This window comes from Phascolarctos cinereus, unplaced genomic scaffold, assembly GCF_003287225.1.
Source record: "Phascolarctos cinereus isolate Bilbo 61053 unplaced genomic scaffold, phaCin_HiC Scaffold_7;HRSCAF=346, whole genome shotgun sequence".
In the NCBI taxonomy this organism is placed as follows: Eukaryota; Metazoa; Chordata; class Mammalia; order Diprotodontia; family Phascolarctidae; genus Phascolarctos; species Phascolarctos cinereus.
This window is the reverse complement of record NW_027556180.1, coordinates 73,053,923-73,071,928: the sequence shown is the minus strand read 5'-3', so window position 1 is coordinate 73,071,928 and position 18,006 is coordinate 73,053,923. Positions and strand designations below refer to the sequence as shown.

General features: G+C 36.1%; 1 protein-coding gene across 1 annotated transcript in view; it reads left to right on the top strand.

Moving 5' to 3' along the window:
- SPAG16 (sperm associated antigen 16) overlaps nt 1-18,006 on the top strand; it is a 1,202,663-nt gene that overhangs the window by 132,360 nt on the left and 1,052,297 nt on the right. Inside the window, exon 10 of the mRNA XM_078147281.1 lies at nt 17,066-17,193. Coding sequence (XP_078003407.1) covers nt 17,066-17,193 — 128 coding nt within the window. The remainder of the gene's footprint in view (nt 1-17,065; nt 17,194-18,006) is intronic.

The following is an 18,006-nucleotide window of genomic DNA, read 5'->3' as shown; positions in this document are numbered from 1 at the left end:
TTACTGGCCTGACCCTAATTCTGTGAGTTTTAGTTTCCTTATCTATAGAATGGGCTGATGCCTACAGTCCCTATCTCTCAGGGTCATTACGATTATCCAAGGAGATCATGTTGGGAAAGTCCTTTGTAAGCTTAATTCTGTTGTTTTTCAGTCTTTTTTTCAGTCATGTCCAAAACTCTGTGACCCTCCCTGTTTGGGGTTTTCTTGGCAGAGTAGAGTAATTTGCCATTTCCTTCTTCAGCTCATTTTATAGATAAGGAAACTGAGGCAAACAGGGTTAAGTGACTTGCCCAGGTTCACACAGGTAGTAAGTGGCTGAGGCCAGATTTCAACTTAAGATGAGTCTTCATAACTCCAGGCCCAGCACTCTGTGCACTGTGCTATGTAGCCACCCATTATGTAAGCTGAAAATTCTATATGTATGTCAGCTATTGCTATCCTTAATAATAGGTAAAATTATGTTTAATACATTCTGTTTAATAAGTTAAACAGAGGTACCCTCTGGGAGTGCAGGAACGATATGTGTGTCAGGGTAGTGGCCTCGGGTGCAGATGGGGAACGTTGAATAAAAAGAAGGGGGAAGCAGAAGCAGAAGAAAAGAAGAGAAGAACATTGTGAAAAACCATTCGTACATGTTTCATCTGTTGTGTAATAGTTAAAGATCGTAGTGATTACATTATTTTCCAAATAAACACACAAAATTCAAGTTATACTTGACTATCAGTGGTCGAATCCTCTGACAGCTCTTAACAAGCAAGTGTTGGCAGGCAAGCCTGTCGAGCATTGTCGAGATGTCCAGCATGCATTGGCACGAATATGTGTGTGTAATGACTTGTTTACAATATGGTTATGTGATCCAATATTGTGTCATCAAAATTTCAGTGCAGGAAAACCCACCACAAATTTACAATAAATTATTAAATTTAAGATTCATCATTTAAAAAATATTTTCAATTTTTTTGAAATGGCTCAAATTTCAAAAAAAAATATTAAAGGGTTAGAGAAAGTAGATTTCAGAGGGATGCTGAGTGATATTTTTAAAAGGGGCTGGTGACCAAGTAAGTTTGGGAACCTCTGAGTTAGAGTAATGCATTTTAGAAAGAATTACATTTTAAATATGGTCAAAATAAAAAAAAACCACCACCTTTCTTTTTGATACGTGAGCAGTAAAATTAGTATCTTTTTCCTTCTGAGTAATTTCCCCGGGATAATGTGTACTTCTTATTAAGAGAAACAGGAGCTTTTGAAGGTACATTGTAGAGCCCTTTAGAAATTGGGGATTTCTGAATGACCCTGCTTGCAGAAAGTGCTTCTGCACTCATTAGTCATGCTTCATCAACTAATCTTAGCCAGCTTTCAGAGAGGTCTGCAATGGGTGGTCACATGAAAGCCTAACAGCAAACAATGGCTGCAGAATTTATCCAAAGGATTCATCCCATTTTCTCCTTGTTCCTCAGTTTCCTTATCTGTAAAACAGAGATAATACTAGCAACTATCAGAGTTGTTGTGAGAGTGAAATGAGATATTTGTAAAGCACTCAGCACACTGCCTGAAACATAGTAACTATAGAAATGCTATTGTTACTCCCTCTCCAGCAAAATCTGAACAAATTATGTAAGTAAAAATAGTGATGAAGACAATTGATAATGTCACACTCCTTATTGAAAAAAAAAGTATTACCTCTAGTTACCTCTAGACTTTTTTCTTTTTGAATGAACCCTGGAATATTTCTTTGTGAAGTTTCCTTTTTGTAGGAAAGCACATAATTAGTGTTTGCTTTGATGATGATTCAGTGGGAAGAATGTAATGAGCCGTGCCAGTCCATATGCAATATAAACATTTTATTCATACTTAGGAAAAGTATTTAGTTAATAATTACAGGGATGATTCAGTATTTCATTCTTCCAAACAACTCAGTCCATTTCTAGGATCACAAAACAATGAGTTAAGGTTTTATGTACTATAGCTTAAAGTGTATTGAGCTTTTTGAAATGCTTTTAAATAGTGGATTTTTAATCATTCTCCTTATTCTTTAATCCATATTGTTATCAATAATCACAGATTACTACATAATATCTCTCCATCTTTGGAAAGATGATAGAACACAAAATCAATAAGGAAAATACTTATTTTTCTGTAAGTAAGGAAATTGAGAAAAAAACACTTTAAATTATATTGATGAAAGGATCTATATATTTGACTTGGTTAAAGGTAGACTTATTCACATTTGTTCCACTGAAGACCGAGAGTAATTATTTGATATATCTTCATTAAGCATTTATCACAGGTTAACTTCTGTTGTTAGTTGTTATTTTATGTTTGTTCTTCCCATTATAGTATACATTCTTTGAATGTAGAAAATATACTTAATAATTACATCCTACATGTGCCTCATCCATAGTAAACATTCAGTAATCATTTACTGATTGGTTAATTGGTGTCTAGTATGAGGTATATTGAAATGAAGTAGATTTTGAATTTTAGTGGGATGAGTTTTGGTTAAGACAATTTCTTATGTTTTTGATATTTCAAAAATAAGTTGTCGTATTTAAAATTCCATACTGTTATAGATTGTAGTCGAATCTACCTACCCACCCCTCCTCAGTGACCAGACTGATGATAAACACCACTGGGTTTTCTTTCTTAATTCCTTAATGTAGGTCACTTTTTGTTGTGATAATAATTCAAATGTATTAAAATAATTTAAAAATATTTCCAAATTATAATATTATATTATAATAAAATAAAAGGTTAAACATATTCCTAATAACATTTGATCTATAATAATTTCAATTTATATTTTGGATCATTCTACAAAATTAAGAGATGTTTTACACCCCCCCCCCGGTAAATTGAGATTTTGATTTAAATGAAGATGCTAGTAAGATTAGACAATAATTTACATTATCATTATCTTGGTTTAAGTTTTATGAACCATTATGTTTATTTTAGAGGTAATATGTTTTTGTGTTATGGATTCTTTGACAAAAAAGCCCTAAAAGAGGTCAAATGTGATCAGAAAAGGAGATGAGCATGATGGACAGTTCAAGCACTTCTCTGCTAGCCACAAAATATTAAAAGAGCTAGAGGAAGCAGTCTAGTGTATCTGACATATAAAGCTTCTGTATAAGATTTATGGAGAGATTTGGATAAGAGTCTCTTAGAATGAAAAGGCATTTGCATAGCTCTGATTGTTTGGAAGTTTTTACTTCATCAATCCCAAATTTTGTCCTTTTCACTTCACCGGTGAAGGGAGGCCCTTCTATAAAATTACAGATCTATCCAAGAATTCAAATAGTTAACTGCCAACATTTTCTTATAAAATGTCGTTTTAAAATTATGAAAATATATGCCCAGAAAAAATGCTGTGCTTTTTGGGTAAAGGGATACTAGATAAATGAAATCCACCCATTCTTACTCCCCCCACCCCAACCACAAGAATTCATGTTAGCCATTAAATTCAACATCACTGAATCACAAAATTTAGTCATTTCTTCTCCTAGTTAAAAGCAGCTCAAACAATGTCAAACTTGAATGACACATTGTAATCCTTTTCTCCTTTCTCTGCTTGTGAATGTGTGGATAATCGAAATAGTGGCATCCAAGAAGTAGAAGAGCAAGCAAAAGATTGGCTGCACATTTCTGTATTTTATAACAAGATTTTTTTTTAAATAGGCACATTTCAAGAAATAGTGACTGGTGTAGAGCTCCTAGAGTTGAACGTGAGGTATGGGTCTGTAGGAATGTGGGGATGAAGGTCATTCAGGGTGGCTCAGGAGGAAGGTACTAGGTTAATTGAAAGTCTTGCCTTTATAGCCAGGCCCCACCCTGGCAGGACTGGTGACTGTGATGACAAATGTCAGACTTGGCACAGTTCTGGGTCTTCACAAAGTTCCAAGGACTTTACATAGGCAAATCGCAATTTGATGCTGGATCTACATTTTAGAGTGTAGATGACTATTGTCTACGATAGCATTATCATGGTACCAATTCTGTTCTTCCCCTATTACTTTGGAGGAATTGGTGAGGGTAAGGGGGGAGGTGATTGAGGAAACAGCTGTAGGGTTTGCAGTGGCTCATTTGGGACTTTGCAGATAGTAGACTTACTTGGGGCAGGTGGCATAGCATTTAAGTAGCCTTCATTGGGAGGAAAAACCGGAGGTAGCAGTTGGGTATGGGGACAGTCTACCTTGTTCTAAACCTGTAAGATGGCAACATTTCTCCCAGGGTGGCCCTTCTGGCAGGTGTACTACTTTCATGGCAGAAAGCACCTTGCAAGTAAAGTGGTTGGACTTGGACCCTGAATAAGCATAAATGGAAGTAAGAAAAATGGCCGAAAGGAGATGACCGAGTTCCACAGCCCAGCCATGTTGGGCAGTTCTGGGATCTTGTTTTTACTGTGAATAGCTAGGGTACTGAATTGCCTGATTGTGTTGGTAAAACTGAAAAATAAAAGTCAGCAGTCTACTCTCACAGTGGGAGGTGATGATGGAGATGGGACTGTTTAGTGTAGGAAAGTGACCCCATAATGGACTTAAAGACAGGTTACATGCTGACCATGTGATTGAAGTGTTATTTGGCAGCCCCCAGCGGCAGCATAGTAAAAGGCCTTTTGAAGTAAAGGTGGAGATTAAGAAGATGCAGATAAGGAAGAAACTGTAGTCCTGGGCAGAGAAGATTGAGGTTCAGTTGAAAAAAGGTAAAGGAGACTGGAGAGTATAAGACTTTTCTGGCATAAAAACTAAATTTAGCTTTTTCGAAATTAAAAACAAATTCCACTTTTTGCTCCTAGCTCTTTCCTCTGGGGTCAAACAGAACTATAACCCATACTTGAAAAAAGAGTTCTCTCTGCATCATATATGTAAAGGGGCCATTCAGCCTTTGCTGAACCCAGCCTCTCCAAAGGCCGCTCATCACACTTTGCATGGCTCCAGTTGTTTGGAATTTTTTACTTCCATCAGTCCCAAATTTTCTTTTTTGTGACTTTCATCCATTGTTCCTGGTTCTACCCTTTGAGGACAAGTCGAACTGTCTTATCTGTCTTCCATGTGAGAGTTGCTTAGTTACTTGATGATAGTAATCAAGGCCCCCTGCTCTTAAGTCTTCTGTTCTGCGCACAATTCAATTTGCAGGCTACATATGTCTTCAAACAATTTGCATGTTGCAAGGTTTTGAATCCGTTTACTATACCAGTCACTGCACTCTTGGATATATTCTGATTTGTCAATATCTTTCTTAAATCGAGGTAATCAAGACCTGGACATAGTGCTCCAGATGTAGTCTGACCAGGGAGGAGGACATAGATCTATTACTTCTGTCATTCTGGACACTATATTTTCATTAATGTGGCGTAAGGTTATATTAGAAGCAGAATAGTATAGGACAGAGTTGTCGAACTCGAGGCCAGCACAACTCTCAAGTGGGGTCAGATTCAAATATAATTCAGAAATGTTTATCAAAATAAATAAAAATACAAGACAACATAGATGATGTTAACTTGCGGTTTTCTAAGTCAATATGCAGCCCATTGAGATCCATTTCTATTTGAGTTTGATCTCATTGGTTGTGGTAGGTGAAATCTGAAATGACTGAGGAAACAGAGGTTGAAGCTTCTGAGAACAGCAGTTTATTAAGCAACATATGTCAATTGAATAACAAATTGGGATGAGGCCTCCTCAACTTTGGCACTGGACCATGAGATAGATTTTTATACACTAAAAGATAACAATTAACAGGTTATAAAACAGGATTTTCTAATTTGAGGAAAAATTAGGGGCTTTACAGATTGGGAGCAGGTCAGCAAACAGGTGCAATTTTCTGAAATCAGAGAAAGAAGTGTCCCACTCTCCCCCCCCCCCAGTGTCTGTATTCAAACAGAGGAACACAGAACAGTAACAGGGTCAGTTTTCAGATCAGACATATGGGTTGCTTGACCTTTGTCAGCACAACCGAGGTCCTGAGTTAAGGATCTCTAAGCAACAGGTCGGTAGGGAAGGTCCAGTTTCCCAGCCATTTAAGGCTGGGTTCAAACAATGCAATAAAGTTTTGTCACTATTCCCATAATTGAATAAAATTTTCTCGCAAGACAGAAATTGGATTAGACCCATAACTGAATAGAAAAGGAACTGAGCAAGATCCAGAATTAAGTCATAAGATGGAGTCAGTGTGGTTCATTCAATTCCCACAATTTCCACAGTATCAAAGGGATAAAGAACCAGCTTTAGAGTCAGGAAGCTACTGACAGACTGGCTGTGTGATCCTGGGAAAGTCATTTAACCTCTTAATATTCCAGGCAACTCTTTAACCCTATAAATTGACAAGCAAACACTGATCTGCTTTGGTGGAAGGAATTTTCTTACTAGGCATTTTCCTATACCAATGAAATCACAGGTCTGGGGGGTTAAAAAGTTACGTTAGCTTTTCTGACTTTCACGTGATATTGTTGACTCTTAATGTTCATTAAAACATTTTGATATTTTTACATGGATTATCTAATTGTCATTTCTCAATCCTGTATTTATAACATTGATATTTAAATTTTAAATTAATTTAAGTTAAATTAATTTAATATTGAATTTAAATTTTAGGATATCAACATTTTGTAAGGAAGAGGAAATGGCTCACAAAGTATAATCAACACCTTCATTGACCTTGGGACACAGATTCATCACAGATACTAGTTAGTCTCTTTGGTGTTTTTTTATGTCCAAAGTCTTGGGCATTTAAGCAATTACAAATTGCCGCATAATACTCCCCAAGGGGATTTTTCACAGTACAGGAGAAACAAAACTTACTCACACAAAGTAAAAGAAGACCTGTGTACTTCCAATGACTTACAGCTGTGTAGTCCTACATGCCTTTTCTATCCCTGCCTCAAGCCATGTAAATTTTTGCACGAGCAATATTATTAACAGCAACATCCAAATACCAATGAAGATACAACAAATTCTCCCTATCTTTATGTGCTGGTGTCAGAGAGAAGCTGGTTTACTCTATGACTCTCAGTCGTAGCTGCCATTTCAAAGCCCAGTGGCTCAGCTACCTCTTGATTCTCTGTGATAACATAACAAAATGTAGTACTTTCGATGTCTTCCTATTACATTTCATCTTTATAGATGGTTTCTTCCCCCTGAACTCTTTTTAGATCCCACTTCTATCATCCACCGCATTAAGCTACTGCATCTTGCTTTGTGTCGCCTGCAAGTTCTGTAAACATGCTATCTGTGTCTTTGCCCAAGTTATTGATAAAAGTGTTGAACTTAATGGTAACAAGGACATACTCTCTTGACTGTCTTCTGGAGACCTCATCAGGGTTGACACAAATCCATTAATCAGTCATTAATTGCTACTCTTTGGGTCTGGTTGTTCAACCACTTCTTAATTGATCTGATTTTTCTTTTATCCAATATACATCTCTCCTTGTAGATGAGCCTATGATGATATTCTTTATTAAATGTTTTGCTGAAACCAGACTTGCCATTTCTATGCTATTTTTCTGATTTAGCCATCTAACTGATTTTTAGATTCATTTTATATGTGAAATTCCATCATTTTGTTCTGAGATTACTGACTATATCTGATAATCCTTCTAACCCTCCATCTCAGGTTCTTGCCTTCCTCAATGCTACTGACTTCTCTTCCCAAATCAGCCACGTAGCATCGCTGCCACAGCCTGTAGGTCATCACAAGGTTCTGTTCTGTTTCTACAACTTCCCAATCTCTGGCCAGACTTTCCTTATTAGTGCTCCTAATTGCTGTCAAATATAGAACATACTTTCTACAGCCCTTGGATCCTCTAATTACTTAACTTCTGCTTTCCACAGCTCAGACTCATTTTGGTTTCAGTGGACTCCTTTCCTCCCTTGAGCAAATACTTCAATGACTCCTGTACCTTAACTTTCTTCCCCTTTTGACTTTCTGCTGTGTCTACCTTGTAGACTTTCAATGACTTGGGTCATTATCACTATTTGCTTTCTTCTCCTTTTTGGCCACTGAGCACTACTGAAAGAAAAATGCTTTTAAACTATGTACAAGTTGCCAATTAGATATTCATTCTTCAAAAATTCATCTGGCTGCATACCATTTTGGGGAGAAGGGAAGGAAGGGATGGAGGGAGAAAAATTTGGAACTCAAAATCTTATAAAAATGAATGTTGAAAACTATTCTTATATGTAATTGGAAAAAATAAAATACTATTACAGGGAAAAATCATCTGAGGCACTTGTGTATCATATATACTCTCACGCTTATTTCCCACAGTAGTTGTTTTAGGCCTTCTATATCTGCTCAAACCCCAGTCCAACTCCTTTTATCCACAGAAAATAACTTCACTTACTATTTTACAGGAAAAACTGAGTCCATTTCCAATGAGGTTCCTCATATACCTCTTATTTTTCTCTTCACTTGAATATATCTTTGTGTCTTTTACTATCCTTCCTTTCTTCTCATCATTCCTTGAAGAAGAGATACCCTATTCCTTTACAAAGTCAGTATCTCTGATTGAAGAAGAAACTGACCCTTCTATTTCCCAGACAGTAAGTCGTTGTGTCTTATAACACAAATGAATTAAAGGATGTTGGAATGACTGAATAAATCAAGTCAATTGATAAAAGCAATACTTAGTGAAGACTTACCTTGTTGAAAGAAATGTGTAGCTCAACATAAAATACAAGTCTATGAAAATTATATATATGTATGCATATTATATATATGTGTTATAATTTGTATCAGTAACCCTGAAGATCCCAACATACAAGCATTCCTGAAAATGGGATGAAATAGATTACCATTCCTACATCTAGTTGGTATAATGTCACCAAAAGGCTACTAAAGCTTTTAACATTCTACTATAAAAACAGAGAGTTCAGTGGCAGATCCCAGATGCCCAAGAGCTGTCTTAATTCCTCTCTCTCTTATTTTTACTGTTATCTAAGTAATGAGTTTTGAGGCCTTTCATATCTAAACTACTGAAGACAGTTGTGGGTAGATATATAGTACCACAGAACCAGAATTGGAAGGAGGACATCTACCCAATCCTCTCATTTTACAGATAAGGAAATCAAAGGCACAGAGTTTAAACTACTTGACAAAAAGTCACACAAATAGAACCAGATAAGATATATGAACCTAGGTCTCCAGGGTATCTGAGCCAGTGCTCACCCTTTCTCTTGGGGTTACTTACTTAGCTCCATATTAAGGGCTGTTTGACATTTGTTCAACTAAGAGAGTTTGATGACAGCCTACATCCTAGGCAGGAACAGAAGCTGGATGAGGTGAAGTATAATGTTTATGAATCACTTGAGGAAGACAAAACCACCTGTGGCCAATATTGCTTACTCATTGATTTTCATTACATGCAGCAATGATTATGGAGGCAAAAATATTTTCAGATCCAAATAATACGGAGAAATTCTCTATGTTCTTCTTAAAAAGGTCTTTTCATTGACCCTCCCATCTCTTAGAATCTCATGTGACTGATGGGCAATTACCAACTTTTGCTTAGGTAAGACTCAAGGAAACAACTTGCCAATTTAAGTTATGAATAAAGATGAGGGCCGGAACTTGGCTAGGTTTTTTTTTTTAATATGTTTTATTTGACAGCTAGTAGAACCTGTGTTTCAGGATGGCACTAGGAGAAAAGAGATAATGAGGTTCATAGGGTTGAGAAATTCCATGTAATTTACTTTTTTTATGGTTCACAAGATACTTAACTTTTTTCCTGGTAACATTAGCTTTAATTCTTTATCCCAGTAACAAGGCAATAACTAATTTACCACGATGGTTATTTTGTGCATAGAACTGTAGCAAGGAAAGGTGATATGAATGGGAGGGGCTAACATGACTTAGCATTAAATTCTATATAGCTAGCAAGTACTTCTATTGCATTTTGCATATGGTTAAAAAACTCTTGAAAGAGTTTTCTCTAAACAATAGAAAACATATAAAATCATTATTGTGGTAACCTTTAAAAGTATCTGGAGGGTGCTTTTGACTCTATTTCTATTATGTTTTCACTAATAGTTGTTTCCTGGAGAGCTGGCCTGTCTGGCTTCTGTTACATCTGTATGTTCCTGCATCACAGTTGACTAGTGGTAATAGGTTGGTTATGATACTGTGGAATAGACTTAAAATTCCATAAGGAGTCAGTCTTTTAGTGTGTTATTATTTGTGTCAGGTAGCCAGTTTTGATTAGGACAAAGTCTTGTTTTCAATTGTCACATTTGCAGTTCATTTAGCACATAGGAAACCATTTGTCCTATTTCTGTATACTGTACCCTTAACCCTGTCCTCTGGCAAGGGTGTTTATTGGTCATCAAGAGGACTAGGAAAAAGACAATGGATGGCTGAGTAGAAAGCCTGCACTAGCTCCCTGGGCCTCAATTTCTTTTTCTGCGAAATGACTGGGTTGGAATAGATGACCTCTGAGGTCCCTTTCATTGCTAACTTAATGATTCTACTAATGGCAAATATAATTTAAAGTGTTTATTCTCCTGACACCTGGCCATGGATTTCAAGTTTTCTTCAGTGTTCTGTTCTGTAATAGTGTACTCACCACGGACAGTAAGATGGTCAATGGCAAGAAGTTCCTGTTAGGTACATGCTTGAGGGTTATAGACTGAACAAAGTACGGGTTCAATTTGAGGACCAACCCAGAGTTGTTCTCAATGATGCTGTGGGCTACTAAGAAGCAGCCATAGTAGAGTGGAGAGAGTGCTGAATTTGGGATCAAATGACCTGGAAAATGTCAGGTCTAGCAGCTTTCTAGCTATGTGACCCTGGACAAGTCATTGAACTTCTCTAGGCCTCAGTTTCATCAGCTATAAAATAGAGGGTAGGTCTAGATTAATCCCAAGTTTCCTTCCAATTCCAGTATGGTATATGATAAAACAACTTAGGGTCATGGGCATACTCCATGTCAGGAGAAGGAAAACTGACCAGGTGATGCTAGAGAAAGGTATTGTTTAGCATTTCCGGAGGTCAAACCAGGGGGGAAGGAATAGACATTGTGTGCATTGTTAAGCTTCTGAAACCGAGGCTAGGGGAGGAGCTATGGATCTGAGAGTGATTTCACGGATTATCCTTTACCTTTATGTTATCAATCATCCCTACCCAACTTCATGTAGGTGTGATATGTCTTTGTGCACCCCTGAAAGTTAATGTAATTTTCCTAGGTTTTATTATTTTAAAAATTCATATAATCAGGTAATATGTGTCCAAGGTTAAAGTAAAATTTTAGGTCATATTTTGAATTCTGAGATCCAGTGGTAATTAGTAGATAAAAGCAAACAGTGTACTTTTGTCAACAGCATTAAGCAACATTCAGAAATGTTACAAATATATGAACATTTGGCTCTTTAGGAGTAACATCTGACAAAGATGTTAATAGCCTTCATGAGTCCCTTTAAAATTTACTGTTTAAAGTTAAGTACTCTCATGACATTTTTAAATGGAAATCTATTTTTAATAAATTCCATTTAGCTTTGTTAATTGATGTTGGTAATAAATATTTTAGTTTAATATCTTAACTTTTTAAAATATGAGTTGACAGGGAAGCAAAAAGTGCGAAGAAAATATATATGTGTAATCTTATTTTCCAATATATTTCAAAAAAAGGAAAATGAGCTAGAGTATATGTTTTGTCTCTAGGTTTTTTCTTCTTTATTAGTTTTTGGACATGAAACTTAATAATCGGAATTCCTCTCAGTGTACATGACATTTTTTGTTCATTGTGAAGGTGATTATTAAGTTGTGTTTTTAGCTGTCACTGTTTTACCATAATGAACTGCCATAATCCTATCATTTATAAATGCCCTGTTCCCTAGGGTTACCATGGGCCTCACAAGTCATGTACATATATACACTGTTGTTGTTCACTTGCTTTTTTCAGTTATGTCCAGCCCTCCATGACTCCATTTTGGGGTTTTCTTGGCAACAATACCGAAGTGGTTTGCCGTTCTCTTCTCTAGCTCATTTTACAGATGAGGAACTGAGGCAAACGGGGTTAAGTGACTTGCCCAGGGTCACACAACTAGTAAGTGTCTGAGGCCAGATTTGAACTCAAAAAGATGATTCTTCTTGACTCCAGACCTGTCACTCTATCCACTGTACCATCTAGCTGCCCATACATGTACATACACATAAACATATACATATGTATATTCTCACACATATATTTAAGTATTAAATAGTTATATATAAAATGTTTTATTAATTGTAATTATATGAAATTCAATAAATCATTTTAACTTGTTTCTCTTAGTTAATCTTAAAACTAAAACTTGGAACTTTATTATAATTTTACCAAATTTATTTAAAATTCATCAACTTTATTTGAACAAACAAGAGGTGTTTTGTAAAATTCACAAATTAATTGACATAAATTTTAATTTACTATTAAAAATGCTTAAGTGAATCTGTGATATCATTGATAAGCCTCTTCCCTCCAGGAGTACAGATTGGAACCCAGCTCTGTTTGCCTCTCCTGTGTGACTCTCATCCATGTCCTGTCCAAAGTTCATCATAGGGAATCCACCCAACGTACTGGGACCTTTTCTTGCTTTTTCTTGATATCAGCCCATCCATCATTTGTCCCTTGCTGTCGTTACAAGACAGCCTTTTTTATTCACTTATGTATTTCTTTGGTGACATCCCTTATTCCACTTTTTTATAATTAATAAAAATATAATTAATAATTAAGTCCAGATAAAGAAACTGAGGTCCAGAGAAGTTATGACTTGCTCAAATTCATACAGTCAGAGGACATCAGAAGTAGAATTTGAATTTATGTTCTTTGACTCCAGAACCATGCTGCCCTCCTGGCTTTTCCATTACTCTTTGGGCAGTTCCCAGAGAATGCCACGGCATATCTGCCATTCATAGCCATTCAAATATTCTGGAAGAATCTGAATCTTTATCATAGGGGACACTTACACTTATTAAAATAGTTTTGCTATTTCTGAAAGGCATTCCAGCCTTTTGTCCTATCCTTATTCATTTCTGATTCCAACTCATGGATCATTTATAGTATTTGTCCAAAATATACATGTACATACATATGTGCCTGTGCTGTGCATGCAAACACAAAGATACACACAAATCACATGCACAGAAGTATGAACTCTTAAGATTGGCCACCTAATTGCATATCCTAATTTGGATCATAAATTGTCAGGGTAAAATATAAACTCCTTTATTTGATTTTTAAAGCCCTTGTCAACCAGACTTCACTTTATCCTTACAGCCTTGTTATATATTGCCCTACTTCCCATCTGCTATGATCCAACCAAACTGTCTTTCTCTGTTTTCTGCAAACATGGAACTCCATCTCCCATCCATATCCTGTTCTTTGCCTTGGCCTACCTTGTCTTTCATGCTTTATATTCAATTCCTTTTCTCCTTCTCCTTATAGAATCCTTCCCTTCCTTCAAGACAGAGATCAAATATCCTCTCCTATTCAAAGTCTGTTGTGATTCTTCCCAGCTGCTAGTCCCTCCCTGCTATTCAGTTAATTTGTATTTACTCTGTGTATATTTGTATATGTACTTGTTGTCTCCCCCCGTTTTATAAACCCAGACAGTAGCATGATTCCTGGCACGTAGTAGGTACATAATAAAACAGTTTGCTAATTGCTTGACTCTATTCATACAAATCACTCTTCACCAGATTTTGTGTTATTCACCTGTAACGTTTCTAATGAAACTCCTTAATACATACTAAATTATTAGACTATTAGAATTAATTACAAAGCTAAAGGCACTGGGTGATTAACTTTGTCCCTATATAATTACTGGTTTAAGAGTGATGATTAAAAAAATACACTGGGATTTGTTGTAAGTATTCAGTTTAGACAAATAGAGCTTACAGTATTATGATAAGAAGTAGAGTATGCAAATTCCAATGAAATAGAGCTTATGTCCAAAAAACACAAAGGGAGACTCTAGGTTTTATGGTGTATACAACATTCTTTTCTAATGGAATAACTCCAGAAGTAAAGAGAAACAAGGCAAGGTGTCATATATTCATGTACCTAAATCTTGAAAATATAGTATAAGTTTAGAAATGTGAGTCTACCATAGCTGTGCATTACATTGACTTTATTGCATTGTGGACATTACATAAAGGCCAAATAATACATCTTCTTTTGGACAGCTTTTATTTTCTATACTTCAGAAAATATAATCCATTCTTAAGACAGCTTCTTAATACTGGTATTTGAGAGGAACATTTATTTGCACAAAAGTTTGTTATCAAATATTCAGTGCTTAATTATCTAGTTTGAAGATTAATCAGTATCTTTGTTTCACCTTCCTACTGCCTAGATTTTTGCCATTTCAATATTTAGGACAAGTGATTAAGAAAGATGAAACTTATACTGGTTAGTTTTACTTTTTGTTGCGAGCTCTGGCAAAAGAAAAAATTGCCATAGAAAAAGGATACCATCATGGTTAGATGGACATTTTTGGGTTATTTCGGATTTTTTGTTATCCTTCTCAGCCATTTTGGTAATTGACTGAGTAAATTACTTTTATAAGGCACTTTTTAGCATGCCTATTTAATGCAACCCAAATCTGTTAGCACTTAGCTACTTTATCATTAGTCAGCTGGTCAGTCAATAAATGGTTATTAAGAGCCTATTTATTATGTGGCAGGCAGTGTGCTAAATGCTGGAGACACAAATATGAAAAAGAAAAGCAGTCATGTCTTCAAAGAGCTTACAATCTACTGGGGGAAGGCAACATCCATAAAGAAGATAAAAAGAGGGCAAGAAGAACCCAGTGTATGGCCATGGTGGAAAAGCCCAGAGGAGGGCAGCTGGGTGGAAGATGAATATGATACGAGATAATATCAATAATAACACAGAGTATTTTACAGTTTGAGAATCATCTCAGGCAACTTGGAGCCTCTTCTGACTCCATCCACAATTGCTGATCCCTTGCCTTTAGTGGTTACTGCCTTATAGCTGCGCAGTGGTAGAACTAGGACTTTCCCATTAGATTGTGAGCTCCTGGAGGGAAGGACCCATTTTTGCCTTGTTTTGAATCCCCAGCATTTAGCACTGGTCCTGGTACATGGAAGGCCCCTAATAAATTCTTGCTCCAGGTCCAACAGTATAGCACTCTTTCTACTATACCATGCTGCATATATTAAAAATAAGTACCCATAATAATAATAATAATAATGATAAAGTGGATAATACTAATCATTATTATGACTACTATTACTCCTCAACAAATTTGCATGAAGGATCTACTATGTGAAACACAGCACTGTGTCAGGCTATGGGGTAACAAATACAAAAAAGGAACAAGTCTCTGGCTTCAAGCAATTGCCATTCTTTTGGAAGAATTATGCATTAGAATTAAACCAACAATACAAGAGAATAAATGCATAATGACAGATTAATTGAAAGCATATAATTATTATGAAGACTTTCCAGACACTTCTCACAACACTTAGACTGTTAGAGCTAGAATTCCTTGATAGCATTGTTGATCCCCAAGGTATGGAAGGGATCTCAAAGGCAGTATGTAACTTCATAGTAATCCCCTTCAGCATCCCCAACAAGAGGACATTAGAATTCCCTCGAAGACCTCAAGTGAAATGGAACCTATCATGTCCCAAGGCACACCAATTTCAGTTTGGACTGCTCTAATTTTTACAACGTTTTCTTTTCCATGGAGCCACCTTGCTTTTCTTTCACTTCTGTGGTGATGACTTCAGCCCTTTGGGATCAAGAGCACATTTAATTCTTTTTTCCCTAAACAGAAGCCCTGCAAACATTTGAATAGTTTGATGCATAGTGCAACATGAATAAATTGGTACTTTAATTCTCTTTGCAAATGAGGATACTGAGGCGCTGAGAGCGTAAGGACATTTTCCAAGATCCTAGAGTGAGTGAGCGGCAAATCTGGGCTCAGAACTGAAGCTTCTGATGACTTCAGATCCAATTTCCCTGTTGGAGATAGGATCATAAAAAATTTCTGGAACTCGTCAGATGGCACTGACTCCAAGAAGTGTTACCTGGTGCCCCAAGATGGTGCCAGCTGAAAGCATTCTTATCTTTCACAAGTTTATGAGCATTTTGCCTGAATTGGTCCTTTGCCCCATCAAAACCTCTTTGTATTTTACTTTTTTGGGAGCATGTATACTTAGTACCTAACATAGTCCTTTGCATAGAACAAACAATATGTATTTATTGAATATAATTTTATTCAATGTTGCTACTAATGAGGTGATTTCAGAATTAGCATCTTACTGAGTGGCCTTCCTCAGCAGAAGGCTGGACAGTTTTTAAGCTCTCTTTTGATACTTGACAAAGAACGATGCAGGTAATAGGACTAAGTTGTGAGAGATAATCAATTTAAAATATTCCTAAATTTAGTCAAATAATAAACAGTACCATGGATGACACACATAACCGGGCTTTTGGGGCATTCTAGGATTGGTCTGAACATTGTTCCCCTTCTGGGTTACTGTGAGGAGTTTTTGAGCTGCATTTTAACACATGAAACTTGAAATAAAACAAATAATTGTGTCATGAAGAGTGAAATGTTCTGGCATTAAGCACATACACACTTGAATTTTGAGGCCACAAACACTAATGTTACATAACAAACATTAGTAGGGGGAGCATTCAGAGGCTCAATTTGATTCTTCTCTGGATCTCAGGTTTGGACTTGATCACAAAGTTCTCTTTCAGCTTTCAGTATAACTCTAATCTTTGTCCATGGAAAAGGAAAGATTGGGATAAGATCTGTTCAGTCAGTTTGGGACAATTAACATGTCGCTTTGGGGAACTAATACTATGACTTGATACCTCAGAATTACTGTTTTTTTGAATAGAAATTTATTCAAAATCAAAATATATTTTATAGTTATTTTCAATATTAAAATGTGTTGCTGGCTAAAATATTATTGTTAAAGGAATTACTTTGGAAGCCTTATGGTGGGGCCTGGGACAGTTAAAATTAGAAGTTGTTATGTAGGAATTTATTAGTAAATTATTTAGTTTTTTTTTCTGTGATTTAGCCATTTAAAGGTTGTGCATGCATTTTGTTTCTCCTAGGATTCAGAATTTCCCATCAATATACAGCCAAATCCAAACTTATATTTCTACAAAGAAAACATTTCTCCACCAAAAATTGAATACAAGCTAAGCAACATTTTTAGACTGCATGAGCTTCCAGTGAGCTGGTAAGAATTCTATACATCTATTAATGACTTTCATATTTTTTTATGGAAGAATTCTGGTGATTTTTAGGGATTCATGGTGAGAGTGCTTGCTTTTAGCCAGTTCCCAAGTTGCTATTATAGCTGTAAATGAATCCACTTAGAACTGCTGGTGATTTTTGAACAAAGTGGTTTAGGCACTTGATGGCAGTACAGACTAAGTGGACTATTCTGCATATATGTCTTAAAGGCTGTGGTTCCAGTTTCAAATAAGGAAGATACCATCTGCAAAGTGATCCCCATATATTCTTAAAAATAAACAGTCTCCTTTTGTACACATCAGATGTATGTATCAGGCCTGCATTACATTATACATGTATGTATGTAACACATGCATTATGCATATAGACAGGTCTATTTAACTGTTTGGTTATTTATCATTGCAAAATTTCCCCCTTGTATCAGCATTTTTTCTCTTATTTGTCTACCTTTTTAGGACAGTAACTATAATGAGGTGCAATATGGGGAAGATAGATGCAATGTCATTAATTAAAAAGCAAAGTTGTTTTGTCATTTGCTCACAGTTTTTGGAGGGAAAAGTTATTTATATAGTGAATCTGTGCATGCCTGAATGGCGTGCTAAGCTTTGTAGCCTTGGTGGATCTAAGGAAAAGGGTTTTTTTTCTTCCTTTCTTAATTAATTTGTTTGATACTATGCAAGTAGATAACGTTCTCAACTATTGCTTTTCTAGCCTAAATATTAAGACTTGAAATTCAGAGGAGAACCTAGGAATAGACAATGTAAACAACAATCGTTTTTGTTGTGTGAAATTATTT